The sequence below is a fragment of the Pagrus pagrus genome (assembly GCF_965226575.1).
Source record: "Pagrus pagrus genome assembly, chromosome: 10".
NCBI lineage: Eukaryota > Metazoa > Chordata > Actinopteri > Spariformes > Sparidae > Pagrus > Pagrus pagrus.
In genome coordinates, this window is record NC_140194.1 from 6,167,137 (window position 1) to 6,186,263 (window position 19,127).

Here is a 19,127-nt window from a genome sequence, read left to right on the forward strand (position 1 = left end):
AAGTTGAAGGCTGGTTGAAGTCTGGCCAAGCAGGTAATCCATTTGTGCTTCATCATGACACTGCTTGTCTTTTTTTCCTCCATTTTCCTCCACTTTTCCTCCATTATGTTGGTGCGTTACGGATGCAGAGGGTGAGGCTAAAGCAGAGGACGTCAGGAATGATTTCATCTACTGTCTACAGCCTGTCAGTAGAGCAGAACCTTCTATCCGCGAGTTTCCCGGCGAGGTCACCGGGGAGACGATTATTGGTGATATTTCCAGTGCTTGCCGCAACTACCGTAAATTGCTGATCAAGTTGCTAAATTACTTGTTTATTGGCCATATACAAGCCTGTGGACAAGTTGTTTAAAGCTTCTGTACAAGATGTTGTCGTTTTAGCTTAACATCCTGTCCGTTTTGCAGTTAGCAATCATCAGATTCCTCGAATTCCTCGTCTCTATGCCTCTCTCCACTCAGCTTACAGAGAGCAACAGTAGCTAACGGATGGAGTCCGCCGACGTAAACTAACAACCCGCTTCAAGCACAACACTGAAGTGCCACATAGTCCCGTGAATGAATGATACGCCATACAAATCGCTCTATGAAGGAGGATTAGCACCTTATTAACGCTGGTTTCAGTTTCCTGCCGTAAGTCGCTTCCATAATTCGCGCAAGGTATCATTGAGACCAGAATTTTTGCGTATGTCGAACAAAGAGTTAATTAACCAATTTTGTTGGCTTTAATTACTGCTTGCTTAGAATCATTCATTTGGACACTGGCATTTTATGTAGTAATTTCTGTTTTTCACTCACTGCCCTCTCTTCTACAGATGTATTCAGCCACACACACTGTCTCTGTCCATCTAAAAGTCCCTGTAGAGAGAGCCAGAAGCTCCTGCAGGGAAATTTTCACAGCTATCCATTAATTGAGACCCACATGCCTCGATTGTGCAGAGACTGCCTATATTAGAAAATGATTGGCATGGTTCATAGTCCTGTGTGTCCTTCAGTCCAAACTAAGCCATCAGCGTCTGGGTACGAAAAGTGACGTGAACTCGAGGCTAACGAGATGAAGGAAGAGGTGTGGTTGGCTAATCTTGATGATGGCATTGAGAAAGACCAAGAGAAGTGTTTGTAGCCTTCTCCCGCCCTATCAAATTACTTTGTCCTTGGTGGCTCATGGCTATTTGTTTCTCTGACCATGAAAGTGCTCCTTCAGCAGTAATGCACTGGATAGGAAAAATGGGTAATGCACCTGCACCAGTCGCTGCAGGTGACACGCATCTTAAGCTTAGTTTCATTATACTCTTAATTTCTTATGACATCAGTCAAGGTCAGGCAGGCGTCTCCAGTGATAGATAGTCGGGGAGAGCCTTGCAGTTATTAACAGGTGAAGTATTTGATGACTTTTAGTAGGGTCGTTTTTTATTTAATCCTATGAAATGTTATTGAAAGGGTTTTTTTTATGAATTATTAAATGTATAAGTAAGGTTCTGATGTTCTGACCTATTTCTGAAATGTGAAACTTTCATGAATTAAACATAAAAATCTCGTAACATTAATTACTAGTTATTTGAAAGTTTAAAAGATCTTTATCCCTCTTCAGTGATTTCCTAGAGAATAGATGTTAATTAATGATTTATCCTCTTACAAAATCCAACAATATTGTTCAAATCTGACAGGTTATTGACTCTGGAGGGTAAATGTGTCTGTGAACACCATTTCAAATGTGTCGCTGTGGAATAGTCTTTGTACTTCGTCGGAAGAAAAGAAATCTCAATCCAATTAAATTCAGGCCACAACTTCAGAAAGAGGGAAAACGGCAACACGGTTAAATACCGTCTGTGGGCACTGTGCCTCTGGCCAAATGCTGCCAGACAAGTGGCTTCTAAGCCCTGAAACGTTCTCTATTTAAGAATGTGAATGCAGATCAGAAAGCTCATCCCGCCGTGCTGTAAACACTCTGCATGCATATCCAAGTCTGTATTGAAGTAACGAACCTGAGTCATCAAGGGGCGATAAAGGACTAGTCGGACTGGAGCAGAGCACAAATCAAAGAAGACAGCTTCCTCCCGCGTCATCTGCTTTAGCACCTCTGTTCCAGTGTTTGACACAGCAGGTCACACCTGCACTGCGTTCGCTTTCCTGATGAAACATTTCGGAAGACAACATTGTGCAGAATTGACAGTCCCTCGAGCATCCGCGTTCATGCCCTTATAGTAAGTTTGTATTTTCCTCACAGCGGTTTAAGGAGCATAAAGACATTTTAAAACTTAAGTCATTGCAGTACTTGTGTAGCTAAATGTGCCAATATTATCTCAATTTAGTAATAACTAAAAGGTTAAATTGCTAAAGTAAAAAAGGTAACTTGTGTAAGCCCTGTTGCGAGACTTCATTTTTTCATTCTGAGGCTGATGCTTGACAGTTTCTACATAAGTTTCCTTCGACTCTTAAGAGTAGGAAACCTGCACACTACATATGTTTTCTCTATTTACTTTTGCCATCACATGAGGCAGATAAATGCCCTCCACTGTTTACACTGAGTTTATATATTAGTGTTTACAGAGCTGCCACCCTTTGTCAAGTCTGAATAATGTAATTCTGCTTCCTCTCGTCTTGTTTACTCTGCCGGGCACGGCGTGTTTATTTTTCAGACAGCCAGGCAGACATTTTCAGAGGTGATTTTGGCAGGGACCTCACTCTTAAACTCAATTCCTCAGGCTTTCTGTCGGCTTTCCCGCTGTTATTTTTGCCAGAGAAAATGATCAATAGCTGCTTTATTTCTGAAAATTTTCAATGAGGATATAGCTCATGGTGATTGGAAGTGGCAGTCCTAAGCCAAACCCAATTTTAACGAGACATTGCCAATCACCCGGAGCCAATCGATATTTCCCCGCTGTGTTGAATATGACGCGAAGACATGCTAGGCGAAGTTGAGCTTTTTTTCTCTCTTGCTTTTTCCATTAAGTTACATTGATTGCTTTCAAGCCATTAGCAATAAATTAAAAGTGCTTTATTGTTTGACAGACTTAATCAATCTGTTTTCAGTAACCCACTCTGTCACAGTGCATCTCCTTGTTCTCATTTATGTCCTTTTCAGATAACTTATCATTCTGCAATGGTCATTTTAACCACAATAGCCCCATTAAAAGAGTTTATTTCCTCTTCCACCACAGGGCTCCATATAGCAGAGTGATAATACATTTTACTCAGGGAGTAGCACAGCTGTTACTGGCCTTCTTTTGTGGAGTTAGATTCTTTCCCTTCATATCAGCCTGACTTTCTTCCCACATAAGGTCATACAAGTCAAATGAATCAGAGACTCTAAACTGCCTTTAGGTATGAATGGTCATGACAGATGATGGACTTTGTGTTTCTGAAGTTTCTGCCTTCTGCTTACTGTATTGTAAAAAAAAGTCCCCACTGTATGTTTTTTTTTTCTCAAACCCGTGACATTCAAGTCTGGAATGGAATTTGAAGCAAACTCATCTGATCATCTTCTCAACAAAGCCGCAGACAGCGCCTCTGTGTTCGGCCACACAATGAGGAGATCTCCACTTCACACTGCTATGTAACCATTTGAACAGTCCTGCCTGAGGCCAGAGCTGAGCTGAGCCAAGCAGAGCAGAGCAGAAAATAGCCTAATCCTTTTGGCAGCTCCGATGAACGGACCCTATTCAGTCCCTCTGAAAACAGATAGAAACCAACAAAGCAACACCAACAGACTGATCCTAGAGTCAAGCCACGCATGGGTTACACATCAGTCACACTTGATGATGCATATTTCAACACAAATACTGCATACAGCACAACACAGACACGAGTGCATGGGTGTGTATGTGTGGTCACATTTGCATACCATCTGTGAGCATAAATGCTTGAGTACATGTCTTCCTGTTTCAAGCGCTGTATGAGAAGGTGCAGTGCCATTTAAGCATGGAGAAATTATCTTTTTCTTGCTCATCTGTAAGTAATGCAGACACATTAAGTTCAGTTTACTAGTCACAAAGAGTACTACTCAGCCTGTTCAAACCTTGTATAATGTCTTTGTGGCCCTGGAGGAGAACCTCTGATGATGTCACCAGGGTTATCTGGGGTCGGACTTAAAACTTAAGATTTTAGAGCTTTGGAGTTTTAAACTAGAAGTGCAGCGTTTAAAAGAAGTGTGCGTTTATGAGGTGGGCAGAGTCTGTATTGATATTATATAGCCCAAAATCACAATCGCATTGACTCAATGGGCTTTACAATCTGTACAGTGCAGTTGCATTATGGGAAATGTAGTAATCCAGCATTTTTGGGAATTGACCCAGTCTGACTTAGTCAGGATATGTCTGCCTTTGCTGTGTGATATTGAGTATTATTTTCTGTAATCTGATTCTTCTGAGTCTCTTAACTTTGTTAATGAGCAATACTAAATTTCTGGAAAAAGCCTTTACAGTGGATAGATTTACGTATTTAGCTACACTGACAGCTCCTCAGAAACGTTACTACATGCCAAGGCTACAAAGACACTATGTGGAGACAAGTTTCCAATAACAGTAGAGATTGTGTAATATAAAGAGAAAGGAGAGTTATTAGCTCCTTTTCAGAAAGACAGCTTCTTGTCACAGTGAATGAAAGAATGTAATCACTAAGACTGCTGGGAATTCGTCTTATATTCACTAATGAGACGAGCGAACCCTGCTGCCATCACAAAGTAAATGAAAGAATGTAAACACAGCGAGAAGTGTGAAGAGTGTAATTAAACCACGACGCAGCCTGGACAAATACAATACGTCTGTCTAGTGCTGCCATGGTGACAGGAGGATGTGAAAACTGGTCATAAAAGTAATAAAAAACTCAAAAGCCAGTTAAATAAATCCTTCCAGTCATTAGAAAATATGCAGTGATTTTTTTATTGCATAGTTACCGTTGCCTATTCTAGATGTAAGATGTAATTAGTACGGGTAAGAGTCAACTGACTTTAGGATTAGACAACAAAAAAGAGTCGCCTACAATAAGATGATGCGGTTTTTGCAGTCTTCTGAGGGTATATAAATGCTCTGTGTGTGTCAGACTGCAGTGCGCAGTATGATGAGTGTGGATGGTTTGTGGTAGCATTGCTTAATGTCCAGCGAGATTATGGGGGTGACATGTCTACATTCTCCAGTGAATGAATGGCAGGGCAGCGACTTGACCAAACACGGTGCCTTGTCCTGAGGAGGCGAGATAAAAGCATTACCTCACTCGTCCCTTTGCTTCTTCTGATAAGATAAGAGAGGTCACATTGACTGCATGAATAGAGCAGCTCCAGTTCAGCAGCCTTTTATCTAAGCTTTGCATACGCTTTGTTGGGTCTTTTCTCCACGGCTCGTCTGCATTTAGCTTTTGCCATCCTCCTGCTCACACTAATGATTTATTTACTGTCATTGTCTGTCTCCGACATGAAGCCGCACTATTTTTAAAGCCCGCTGTTATGCGACGTCTCTCTCATAAACTTTCAACTTTTCAAACAACACACTTAGGCCTGACCCTGCGAGTCTCTGTGTGTGACACCTCTTCCAATCTATTTTAAATGGATGTGGAATGGAGGCATTCAGTAAAGTGTCTCGGAAATCATTTAATTTCATGGACATTTGACAGATAAATGTGTGGCTTCATCTCAAACCCTTTTGTCCGCTCTGGCACATCCTAGCCTCCCTGGATATATTAAGCTGTCTGGCTGTTTTAGCGAAATTCAGTCCAGGCCACTCACACATTCACACACACACACGCATGTGCGCATACAGATAGTATTCAAAACAGCTGCATCTTGGTGTGTATGGCCTCTATGAATGTCTTCCCAGGCATCTGGCTTCATGCTCCCTCTGCCCATCCTGGCTGAATCCTCTGCCTGGCATCGCATCTGTGGCCACGGCTCCTTGGTCTGAGGATATGTGCTGTCTGGAGCACAAAAGCCTGTTTTACGATGCTGTGCACAAAACAATAACTGTGCGAGCAGATAGTTGCAGCCAGAGGCGTATTATTAATAGTCATGGACTTTCGTTTGTGCTTCAAAAACAAGGCAACTATTTTTTTTTTTTCAGGTTAAGTTGTGATTTTTGTTTTGAGTCGCAGCATCGCTAATCAGAAAGAAACGAATAAGAGAGTTCAGTTTATTTTTCCAGCCACAAATTCAAAGCATGTTTGTTCCAAAAGGCAAAGCTGTGAGCCAAGCTTTTCTTTCATTTGTTTGTTTTTAAACTAAAGTCATTGACAGTTAACGCTGCGATTTCCTGTGCAATTCAACTGCATATTTCTATACATAGCACAAGCATGCATTGCTTTGTTCCAAGCCATCTGGCTGGCCCCGATGCTGACTGTATGTGGTTTTGGCCTGTGCCGATGGTTGCAAGCTCTCTGGCCTGAGCATTAAAGGAGACTGAAGGAATATGTTCACATCATGAATTAGGGTTTCCTCTGTGTTTGCTCAGTAGTGTTCCACTGCAAGGAAATTAACAGCTCTGGATGAGAAAATTAGTCGTATAAATTGTTTTAAAATGTAGCTAGACTTCAAACTAAAGCAAACAAGTGCAAGCACTGGATCCCAATACATTAAAAACAGAGGCTGGTTCGCAGCATTGACCCTCTGCTACACTAAATTACAGAAGAAGCACTTAGTGTCTTGTAAGTCTTCAAATAGAGTTCATCTGCACTTGTTTTTATGTTTTAATCAGGTACATTAAAATATAAAAATGCAGTAGGTTAAATTGTGTCCTGAGCAGCACTGGTAATGAGGGTAAGAATATGAGTTACATGCCAGTCACTCGCAGAAAGGCTAGTGGTCCTACAGCTATGTTTGTTTTTCCGCTTGAAACGACTGACAGTTACCATTCAGCGCCCACTCTGCTGTGTTTCGCCACATAATAACGTGATTGATATGTGTGGACGAGCTTGTAGAGCCATTCTCTCAGACACAGTCAGGGGCGCATTAGTGAGCTAAAATGTAATACGTGGGCCAGTCTGTTCCTCTGCGCTGATTAAACAATACATACTCACTAAAAGGTGTGCTCAACACTTAGTATACTATGCTACTGAGTATCAAAGACATACTCAGGTATTTTATTTAAGTAAAAGAAGCAATAACACAGTGTAGAAATACTACAAGTAAAATTCCTGCATTCAAAATCTTAGTCAAGTAAAATATGTATGTACTCATTATGCAGAATGACCCATTTCAGGATGATGTATTACTGGATTATAAATACTGATGCATGTGTATGTCACTTTAATGTTGCAGCTGGCAAAGTTGGCTCTGATTCCAATGTATTTATATACAGCGGGGCGGCTTCATCTATAATAATACTAGTTTATTTATATTTTGTCGTAATCATCTGAATATACAAAGCAACTAGTAACTATAGCTGTCAGATAACTGCAGTGGAGCCAGATTAATACTTGATTTCTGAGGCTGATGCTTTTCCAATTTCCAATTCAGCTTCAATATATTGGATATATTATATAAAATGCAGTGGCGTAAAAAGTACAATTAAGCCTCCAAAATGTAGTGTATTTGAGTATAAAGTTGCCTAAAATTTAAATAATCAAGTGAAGTACAAGTACCTCAAAGGTACACTGTATTCGAGTACTTCACAGTTGAGTAGCACACTGTGGTGTGGGAGGAGGAGGCCTACAAGCATAAGAAATTACACAGCAGAGCTGGCAGCAGAAGTAAAACAGCAAGGCTGGAGTACCAAAGTCTGTCCGATAGAAGTGGGAAGCAGAGGATTTGTGGCTTCTTCTCCCATCGGACTGCTAAAGGACCTAGAAATCCATGGCGTAGCTCTGCGGCACACCATTAAATCGGTCTCAGAGGCAGGTGAAATAAGCAGCCAGTGGGTATGATTCAAGCACAAAAATCTTTGCTGGGCTCCAAGAACATCAACTTAACATCAATAGATCAGGAAAACAGAGTGGGGGGTAGTTCTGGGATGCCAGATTTCACTGTTGAGCCCTCCAGAGATGTAGTGGGTTAATCAGCTAAACATTTAAGATGGAGGGTGCCCACTTGAGAACCCCCACCTGTCAACAGTCTACCACTCTCAAAAACAAGTTGTTTACCACCTGTTAGCACAAGGGATTGTTTTAACATCAGGTCCGGTGTTTTTGATTCTTTATATTCGACCTGTGGTATCTGGAATCTGAATAACTGAGACTCAAGACTTTTTATAGACTAGATGTCGCTTTAATGATCAGATAAAGAGACTGATTTGTGTGTGTGAATTGAAAGGATTCTCTAGCTCTTGTTAGTCCATTATTATGTTTGAAGCTGCAGTATTTCATAAAAACTGCTGCTGCTTTGTGACACTACTAAAAAAAATGGGCTCCCACATAATAAGTCTCAATTTAACCCACGAGTACAGAAACTGTTCTGGAGGGAGCCATCAAGTCTTCATTGCCTGCTGCCATTTGTACGATATGAAAAAAGTTAGTTAGCAGTAAAACAATGTAGTTCAGCCTCCTGATAGCAATGACAACATTTTAATTGCATTTGTGATATATTGCACCCTGCCATATGTTGTGCCAAGGTCCTAGTATAAGGGCATATCAGTCAGTGACTAAAACACCTTGTCAGGCCAGTTGATTACTTGTTTAAAAATCACTTCAACGCTTGTAGTTGTTGACAGCCCGGGTCATGTAATAAATGATTTGTCGGGAAGCCAGATTCAACGGCAAGATTGTCTTCCTTTTTTTTTCAAACATCCTTTTTTTCGCTGTGTTTTGTTCTTTGAATCCTGAGATTGTGTAAAAAGGGAGAGAGAAAGAGAAGAAGAATTAGGAAGAAGACAGCAGTGATCCTCTGCTGAAACGTTTTAGAGTGAGAATTAGCAGGTGGCTAATATATCAGGGAGCTACACAGAGTCTAATCAGGATCCCAGCTGGAGGCGTAGCCGTGCTCTGACCCTGTGAAACGACTTTGTCCTCTGCCTCATCACCAGGGAGGTTGGGAGATCAAACAGGAAGACGTTTTTGGCGTTTCCAAAACAATACTCTGGATCTAATTAGCTTTGTTCCGATAACATTCACACAAACGGGTGTGACACTGTACACCTCCTAATCAGATTTCTGCTCTGTAATCAGAAGACAATCTTAATGACCTGTGTTAAATGCCTCCCTATTCATTCACAGTCGGATCACACCGGTTCAGAAGGCATTGAAACGAATGTAATCCAGTTCACAACTGGAACTTTATTTGCCTGGAGTGATGCAAAAGCTGCAATGGCTTCAATTCAGACTTTTCATCGTCTTTTATACGACTGGATCTGTAGTTAATGAAGCACTTTTTGTGAGTCGGAGCGGTTTTGTCAGTGAAATCTTCGTGTATTTGACATCCAGACATCACTCAGTGGGGAACCTGTCTGTTCTCTGAAACTCAAGACTGGTTGAACGTATTAATGAGGTACTCAGTGAATAATTCATGTACATCGATAACATCTCATATCTCATTTGGATGGCCTGCGGCCGGTGAGTGTCAAGGTAAAGTTGATTTTAGACAGGTCTTTGTATTTGTCCTCCGGTTTCACTTCAGTTACTTTTGATTGGAAGAGCGTGTATCCTGTATCCCTGTAGTCTGTACGACGGAGGATTTCTGAACAGAAATGATTTCCAATATTTTTTCTCGGAAATCAAGTAGAGGTGAAAAGAAGGGAGCCCTCTGAAGCAGCTGTTTAAAGGAAGACAAGACTTTTCACATGCAGTGATATATGTATTATTATATTGAACATTCGTCGCAAGCAGCAGAATGTTTTTAGAGAAGAGCTGTTTAACTATGAGTATTTCTCTGAAACATGGAACATTCATGACAAAACTCCTTTATTATGATTTATTGAGAATTTAACACTCAAACTCAGAAAATCTGTGACTGTGTGGGTGTGTTTGGTCAGATTTGATTGATTGACAGTGCTGGCAGCACAAGCGAACAAATCCCACAACTGTCATTAGATTTTGATCCAAATGTTACTCAACTCTGATTGGTGCACAGAAGTACGTATCGTCACCTTTTTTTTTCTAACTGTCAAACTGTATACAGTCACAATATAACTAGGGCTATAAGACAAAAGACACAAATACGGAGAGCTCTTATGTGAAACTGTTCAGACTTTGGCAGAATCTAGCGTGTTATTGGAGGACATCATCACTCAGCTTGAAAGACTGATCAAGAAAATGTGATTTCATTTCTTTAAAGATTAACATTTTTGTCATTTAATCTATTTCAATCAATTCAATTTCACTTCACTCGACGCTCTCTAATGCTCCACATATTTCTTTTTACGACTGACTGTGCTTGTTGTTGCTTATTGTGCATTTTATCTTGTCATAATTGCACTTCATGTTCACAATGAAGGTCGCCGCTCTGTGTCTCGTTATAAGTACGTCTTGAATTTCAAAGCTCTTCAAATAAATGGCCATTTAATTGAGAAGGCATGTCTTGCTTTCTTGCACTTGTAAAAGGGCCATCAGCTTTTTTTTTTTAGTTTTGTTTGACTGTGGTGAATATTTAGCCACACTTAGCTACAGTATTGTTTAAAAGCTGAGCTCAGTTCTAGGTGTAACAAATCTTTTCTCTCCTTTGTGACGTTTGTGTCTCCGACTCTTTTTCTCTCCGCAGACATGGAACTCGGTGTGCAGGAGAGGTTGCAGCCGCAGCCAACAACGGCGTGTGTGGTGTAGGTGTGGCCTATAATGCTAAAATTGGAGGTGAGTGAAGCGTCCCGCTGGGATTTTTAATTGGGGACAGTGTTTTAATTAGAAATAAAATGAGTTTGGTATTATTTTAATTAGAAATAATATGCACCATAATATTCACATTTAAATTAATTAACAGAAAAGTGGATTTCTTTCAGCGAGGCTCTATTAGGTCTGAGACCTGAATCAAAATCAGAGCTGTAGTCGACTTCACAGTTTATGATAATAGCTGACATCCGTGATGTGTTTTTTTTCCGGACCATTGACTCTTTTACAGACTGATTGATTCCCCATTCTTTGGAGGCACAAGTGCAAGTGTGCTGCAGTGATAGGAAAGAGCACACAGTAGATTGTCCTTGACCTATCGCCACTGAGAAGAACAGCTTTTGATCATTTTCTTCAAGGTGTTTGTCTGTGGAAGTGAGATGGATCCCAGCGTCATTAGGACTGATGAGTGCTCGTGAAACAAATTAAAGTGTCGGTCTCATGACTCCCATTTTTTAATCTGACTTTTTGAATTCAAACCAACACATATTAAAGCTCAGCCCACCTTTATTTGGCACTTCTTGGCACTAAAACTCCTGTCTGTCTTCTACCAATTAGATAGAGAGCGAGGTACATTTTAAGTGTTTTATTGAGTCCTTTGTGTTCAGTTCTATGTTAATGCCAAGAAAACTGACACAATACAATGGACCTCTTTTCACACGCTTGTGTAAATCATCTGCCTTAAAAGCTGGTCAGAATAACACTCTTAGGTCAGGCTCTTGTTTAAAAAGTAATAAAGCTGTCAGCATGTCCAAAAATGCATTAAGAAAGAAGATACTCAGAGAGGTTTGATTAAATTAAACCTGCGATCACAAATTAAGTCTGAAAGGATATTTTTTTTTGCATTTGATGAAGTATTCCAAGGAGGCTTTTAGTAACTTTTGTCACCAAACAATCTGTCAATGACATGACGGCAGCCAACAAGACTCAGCGGAGCCCATGCAGCCCTGAGCAGTCCCGATCGCAGATGTTACTCATAACTCTCCTCCTTACTCTTCATTACCATTCATCCCCAGACGGAGCCGCGCATCGGCTGTTCCTGTAAATTACCCCTCCGTGAATCTGTTCACGTCACCAGGGTCAGCGGATTGTTTATAAACATCTGTGATTTGCTCCCAAACACCAATGGTGTGTGTGAGACGCACAAAAGGGGGAATCCTTACTGAGCAATGATTACTGATTAGTGTGTAAAGCCTGTAATTGACCCTGCTTGGCTCACTTGGTGTTTCCTTCCACCTCCTGTACATGATTTCCCTCCCACACACACATTCATGGCTGCTTTCCTACCTGAACCCTCTGACTCATTGGAGCTGCAGGGAACTCGCACAGCGGTGACTTAATAAGGAATAGCCGAGCAGCAGGAAGTTGATTAGAAGGGTTACGACGCTTATTATCATTACTGCTGCAAAACAGCCCATGCATAGTGATCACCCAGCAAACATTGTGCTTTATGTTCCATGTTTAGCTCAGGGAAGTTATTCTTTTTAAGGCCACTCAGTATTGAAACTTGTGTTACGGCGAAACGCCCCACGCCAACAGAGTAATTACTGCTTTGGCTCCATCCCTACTGGCATGCGTTTGTGGCTGCGGGGCCAGGCAGGTTGTCTAGAATGGATTATTGAAGTCTTAATGTGGACGCCATCGGTCGGTGCGTTGCCTGTGAGGTCCGGGGGTCCTCTCTCCAGTAATGGGCCTTATTTGAGGGCGGTTTATTTCACGCCTCTCTACAGCCATTAATGTTCGGATGAGTGATCTGAGGCTGCTCACTTCAAAGGCACAGACAGGGTTGCGTTCAGGTATGATGAAAGGTGACATTTGGTGCTCCCCTGTGGACACGCCACGTCTGTTGAAGGCCCTGTAAGCTCTCTGCTCATCTGTATCTGTGTGAGGGTGTATGTGTGGCTTTCTCTCTTCTGCAGTCTGTTAGATTTGTCTACTTATCCTTCCTGTGGGCACGGTCGGGTCAGGAAGCAGCCTTCTCTTGGTTTAATAGCCAGCTTGGTTTATGTTTACGTGACAGCAAAATGGTGTAGAACCAGTCGGAGCAGCATCTGCAGGTGACGCTTTGTGTGCTTGCTCATTAAAACTGGAACTCTGTCTTTGTATTTCCCTGTGAAGTCTTTTGTTTTCTCCTGTTTTTCTGTTTTTGTTTGTTGTGGGTAAGGTTGTGGCAGGAGATAAAATGGGAATGTGCAGTCCGACCGATTTCTTTGAGTCTTACTATGACTATTACTTACGTTTTTCTCTTCCTGTCACCTCATGCTGTGTTTTTTTGTACCCTCAGGTTTTGTCACCTCTCCTCCGTCTAAAGCCAGAAATCATATGCTCGCTATCTATTCTCCACCTGTCACTCAGTCACACTTTCTCCAACACTTTTTTCTAGTTTGGTAACCTAATCTGCTCACTTTGCGTGTTAATTTTTTTTACAGGAGTTCGTATGTTGGATGGGGAGGTGACAGACGTGGTGGAGGCCCACTCTCTCAGCCTCAACTCTCAGCACATCCACATTTATAGCGCCAGCTGGGGCCCAGAGGACGATGGCAAGTCACTGGACGGCCCTGCCAAGCTGGCTAAAGAGGCTTTTCTCGAGGGAATCACCAAGGTCAGTCAGAGCATAAGCTTGGACTTTTAATTTACTAATATCTAGCCCATTTTTTACCTCAAGCATCACTATCAAACTCTCATCAGCTCTTAAAAGGCTTGACATAAATTTGTCCTTCGCTTGCTGAGAAATATGGGCGAAGATCTCTACCACTCTCACATCTGTATGTAGATGACGCTGAAGCCAGCAGACGTTAAACTTAGCTTCGCACAAACAGCTGACCAACACCTGTAAAGCTCACTAGTTAATACGTTAAATCTTGTTTGTTTAATCCGTACCAAAACCAATATGTAAAACTAAGTGTTGCCATTTTACAGGGATTACCTGCCAGACTGTTTCTTTGCTACAGTTCAGGTGAGGGCATAGGATGAGTGGTTTTAAGATTAAGCATTGCAGAAAAAGTTGGAGTAAGGGCAAAAAAGGGTTCAGGTAAAGGTTGTGGGATACACAAATCGATAACGACCAGTAACTCCCTGTTGTCTTACATGGTAGCCTAGCAACTGGTCCAAGCCCAGAATTGTCTGACACATAACCCCTTATGTTTATTCATTTTTTGTTTGGATCAAACAATCAAAATATAGCATTTTAGTTTCTGAGCTTCTGCGGAAATTACTTTAGGTGAAGGCAGACTAGCTGATTTCCCCTGTTACCAGTCTTTATGTTACGCTACAGTAAGTAAACCAGCTGCTGGCTCTAGTTTCATATTTACCATACAAGACATGAGAGTATGAGGTATCAATCTGGTAGCATATTTCCCACAAAATTAAACAATTCCTTCAAAGCTACATTTGGATGAATTTCTGTCATGCCAGAAAAAGAAAATCTGTTGGAAATCTTCGGTTTGAACATTTTTCCACTTTTACAATCATACTGAAATGTTCTAAATATTGAATTGAGATGTGCTGCAGAAAAGGACAAACCCAAGGTGAGTTTGGCAGTTACCCTCCAGCTAGTCCTTCAGGCTTGAATAAAGAAGACATTCAACAGTATGACATACTTTCTAAGGCTAATGTCGTCATCTCTTTTGTGTCAGCATGCTACATCAAAAGACGTTGGCACAGCAGCTAAATGATAAATGTGAGATGAGAGAAAATAGAAACGGAGCAGCAGCCACTGGTGCTGAACAATAGTCAGATTCAAAGACCACAGTAATTAGCGTATAAATGAATTAAACTGCAAATTTTCTTTGGAAAAGAGTGACTCATATGTCACATCCCGAAATGCGAAATGCTCCACATATCACGGTGTGTTAGTGAGGAAAAATTGCCTGACAGCAACACAACAGGACCTTTCTGGTTCAGCGAGTGTTCTCCTGGCAGTGAGATAACCCCTGGCGCCGAAGTGTTATCGTCTGGCCTCTGTAACCTGCAGCAAAGGCAGCATCAGGTCATAAATTGGGCTTGAAGGTTTAGGAGTATTAGCTCGAGCTTCAAGAGTCTTAGTGTTAGGAATACAGCGTGATTCAGACAGCATCATCACAAACAGGAGAAGGATATTTTTACCCAGCTTCTGAACAGAGGTCATGTGTGAGATGGAGATCCGTAAAGAAAATTTAAAAAACAAATCACGCTCTAGTCTCTGTCCAGGTCAAATTGAGGTTCCTTTGTACACCTAATATTTCATTAACTGTTCCAGAGAAAACAGTGTTGCAACCAGTGATAACGAAGCAAAGATTCCTGTATCTGTGTCAGGACTGTGAAGCCAAAACACTGGAACAAATAATGTGGAGGGGCTTTTGTTTCTTTAACAGAGAGGCCAGACTCAAGCAGGCAAGATGGACAATTACAATATTTAACAGCAGGATTAGCAAAACATTCCTGCAGCGTTTCCCATCAAACTCTGTGACATCAACTTTTTTTTTTTTTGCCTCAGCACCAGCGACAGTTGAGGCCACAGGCAACATGTTTTCGGATTGTCCGTCCACATCACGTTCATTCTCGTGAACGTCATATCTCAGGAATTTCTTGAGGGAATTTCTTCAAATTTGGCACAAACCTCGACTTGAACTCAAGGCAAGGCAATTTTATTCATAAGGGACGTTTCATACATTGATGTAGATTTAAGGTGCTGTACAGAGAGGTTAAAATGAGCAAAACAAAAGTCACCTGTATAGAAATCCATTTTTAAAATAAGATAAGAAAATGTAAAGACTAAGAAGAAATAAAAATGTTTAAAACACACAGTAAAAACTCCTTGAAAAAAGTAGAGTTATCAGTATTGATTTAAAAATTGCAGTAGTTGGGGAAATTCCCAAGGCAAGATAAACTGTTCAGATTTTGGTGGTCAAAGGTCTGTCTGATTCTCATGAACACGATATCTCAGGAAGACCTGCGGGACACCTGCTTAAATGCCCACTTGGACTCAAGGATGAACTGATTTGAATCTGTTGGTCAAAGGTCAAAGTCACCTCACAAAACAAGTCTTTGGCCATAGACAAAGAATTCATATTCTTTAGTATTCATGACGAAATTTCACAGAAACGTCCAGTTTGATAGAATAATGAAGTGATGACATTTTACATCCGAAAGGGCAAACTTTACTGTGACATCATAATGGTTTGCAGGTACACTTTTCTGGCCATTATTCAACGCCATAACTCAGAAAACCGAAGAGGAGATTGGTCAGATACTAAATTCGGACTATTCTTGGGTTCCCACCTTGAAACTTAGCTGATTGATTAGCTCTTCGGTGTTGCCAGGTTGAGAAAGTGTGTGAAGCATCCCCATTTTCAAATCTGTAGCTTCTTTGTGTTTCTATCAGAATCAGCTTTACTGGCCAAGCATGTGAACACGTAAAAGGACTTTGACACCATTTTTTATTTCTCTCAATGAACTTACACACTAATAGACATACAGCAGTAGTCCAGCATAAGCTCATTGGTTTTGCTGATACTGAGCTTCGGGTGATTGTCTTTGCATCCTGTAATGAAGCTTTCTATAGCTGCGTTTCCACTGAAGTACTTTCAATATAGTACCCTTCATAACCCCTGGTAACTGTACCTGAACAGCAGATCTGCTGCGGGGACAGTAAACTGAAACGTAGGTGGGGATGTTACTGGCTTGCCTGGGGCGACCGCTTTCATTCTTCCAGCAGTTGGAAAACAACAGGGCGGACTGGTCTTAACTCTTAATAAGCTGCTGCATTTATTCATTGACACGATACGACCTGTACTCTACATTACTGCCCGTTTGACAGCATATACAAACTGATAACCTTTTATAGTCTCTGCTCTGCTCACATTCCCTGTCTCTTTTCTGCCGCCCACTCACTCCTTGTTTATAACAAGTAAACTAGCTTAACTTGAGAAAAGGCTGTAGGCAGCCAGTCAGAATACTGCTGAAAAAGCAGGAAGTAAAATACCTACTTCACAGCGCTGAGGGCGACAACTCTGACTGACCAGTCAGTGGACTCTTTTCAGTATCGGAGCAGTGTGCGAGGTACCTCAACAGAAGGATGGCGAAAAAATAGGACGGTGCGGAACAGTTGTTTTGGTACCAGCCACAACTTTTGAGAGTGGAAATGCAAAAACAACCGTTCCAAAGTGTTGTAGCAGTCCAATTGTTTGACTTGCTATTTTTCTTTGTTTGGGCTGATTTTCCCTCATGACTATTCACAGGGGATTCAGAGCACCTGTGCACAGGTGGGGAGACTGCTCCCCTCCTGATTTGACTTTTATCTTATCAGTACATATTGTATAATATATAAGTCTGAGTGGACATGAATGTAAACTGTAACTTGTTGGAGGCATACAACCACAAGAATGTAATTCTAGTTTAACATTTAGTTTATAGTTTGGTGTGTCTGTGGGTAGGGAAGAGGGTGGAAGAATAAATGGTGTACATCTGTTTTCTCTCACCTTATTAATTTGTTGCTTGCCATCAACAGTTGGGTTGTTCTCACTCTCTATATGTGGGATGTTCCTTCATCATATGTATTTCTGAGCTTCGCCTTTTGTTCTCCAAAATGAATTTGTTATCCGCCCACTTGGTTCAAACAATAGGTGGAAGAAGAAAATTCCTCATCTTTCAATTTCATTCTCAGTGTCACAGTGTATGTGTTGCTGCTTTCACACTTTGATGAAAGATTTTACTTGATTTTTTTTAATTAACTTTTGAATGACAGTGCCTGATTAGTGCTACACAGAAAGTGAGATTTGAGTGACTCTGATAAGTGGTCTTTGTTTGTGTGACGACTTTTCAAAAGTAAAACAAAATAAAAATGTTTCACAGAAGAATAAATCAAAGACAGAGAGATAACATGGTCTGACAAGGAAAAATAACTTGCTAAATACATAGAAGAAGAAAGGAATAATTAAACATGACAGCAAAACTTAAACTAATTAGGCCCATTTAAAAATATGTCTCCAAGTCTTTAACAGAAGGACACTGAGGTCATTCTCCAGCCGCAGGCTTTTTCAGAGCTGTATGCCAGCCCAGCCTCAGGGACAGTCGGCAACAACTGGCCAGCTGACCTGAGGCTGCTATCAGCTATGTGTTGAAAGAGAGAAAGGTCATCAGTGTAGGAAGAGGGCAAACCAACCATTTCCTTGGAAATAAGTATTAAAACTTGAAAAAAAAATCAATTCGAAAGGCCAGTGCAGGGAGGCCAAAATTGTATAAAAAAAATAAAAAAAAGTTGCACAACTTATGATGTCCCTGGCAGCTGTGGTTTTTCACAAGCTGAAGGCGGCCCATCGATTTCTGGGATATTCCAGCAAGTAAAGAGCTGCAGTTGTCAAAACAGCTGGAGACAAATGCATAAAAAACCATTAATGTGTCCTGGAAGAAAAGGAACAATCTAATCTCAGAGATGTTCCTGGGTTAACAAAGACCCCTTTGTTACTTTGCTTTAATTTTTTTGTGAAATTTCAATCTGAGACATAAAACACCCCTAAATGTCTATCTTTCACAACTAAATGTCTCATAAAGTGTGTGTTTTTGGGGGGGCATACGATCTCAATGGCAGATATCATGTTGACATTCATCAGGCCCGTAAATTATATTCAGCATGAGTAGATTTTGTAATTACATTTCTTCTGTTTGTTACCCGATGTTCTGCCGCAATAAGTCGGCTGACATTATGATGTATTAATAAGAGTTGTGCCTGAAGCGGTCCAATGTTTCTGAACAAAAGCACAGAAGTGACAAGGCGTTTAAGCAGTGAGTCGAACGCCTTTGTCAAAGGCAATTTTTCACCCTTTAACCAGCTCCTATTACTCTTTCTCTTAACCTATACTGTGCGTGGCGGCGTGGTGAATTTACAACGATTAGAGCGTATATGTGTTTCTATACCACAGGGACGCAGCAGACTGGGCTCCATCTTCGTGTGGGCCTCTGGGAACGGTGGCCGGGAGCAGGACAGCTGTAATTGTGACGGCTACACCAACAGCATTTACACCCTGTCAATCAGCAGCACCACACAGTCGGGCAACGTGCCGTGGTACAGCGAGCCCTGCTCTTCCACCCTCGCTACCACCTTCAGCTCTGGAAACCCCGGGGAGAAACAGATAGTGGGTGTACACACACACACGCACACACAAACTCTTGCAAGTTGAATAACTCAGATTCTGTGTAGGTTGTTTTTACACTTCAAATCTTGAGCGCTCTGTAAATATCAGCATTGCAAAAATAACTAAGTATCAGCTCATAGCTTGCATCGGCCAAAAGCTGACGCAGGTACATCCAAAACGAACCCTTTTTCGAACCCATCATGCACGAATGTTGTCCCTCACAAATCAGAAATAGGCATCAAGCTGTCAATATCAGAGTGAAGTGAAACTTACAGTGAGCAAAGCTGA

At 41.3% G+C, this 19,127-nt stretch overlaps 1 protein-coding gene across 2 annotated transcripts in view; it reads left to right on the forward strand.

Annotated features, from left to right (window-relative positions):
• furinb (furin (paired basic amino acid cleaving enzyme) b) overlaps positions 1-19,127 on the forward strand; it is an 84,636-nt gene that overhangs the window by 54,999 nt on the left and 10,510 nt on the right. For both annotated transcript variants that reach the window (XM_084365045.1, XM_084365046.1), the window contains 3 exons: positions 10,607-10,695; positions 13,158-13,330; positions 18,627-18,839. In XM_084365045.1, coding sequence (XP_084221171.1) covers positions 10,607-10,695; positions 13,158-13,330; positions 18,627-18,839 — 475 coding nt within the window. The remainder of the gene's footprint in view (positions 1-10,606; positions 10,696-13,157; positions 13,331-18,626; positions 18,840-19,127) is intronic.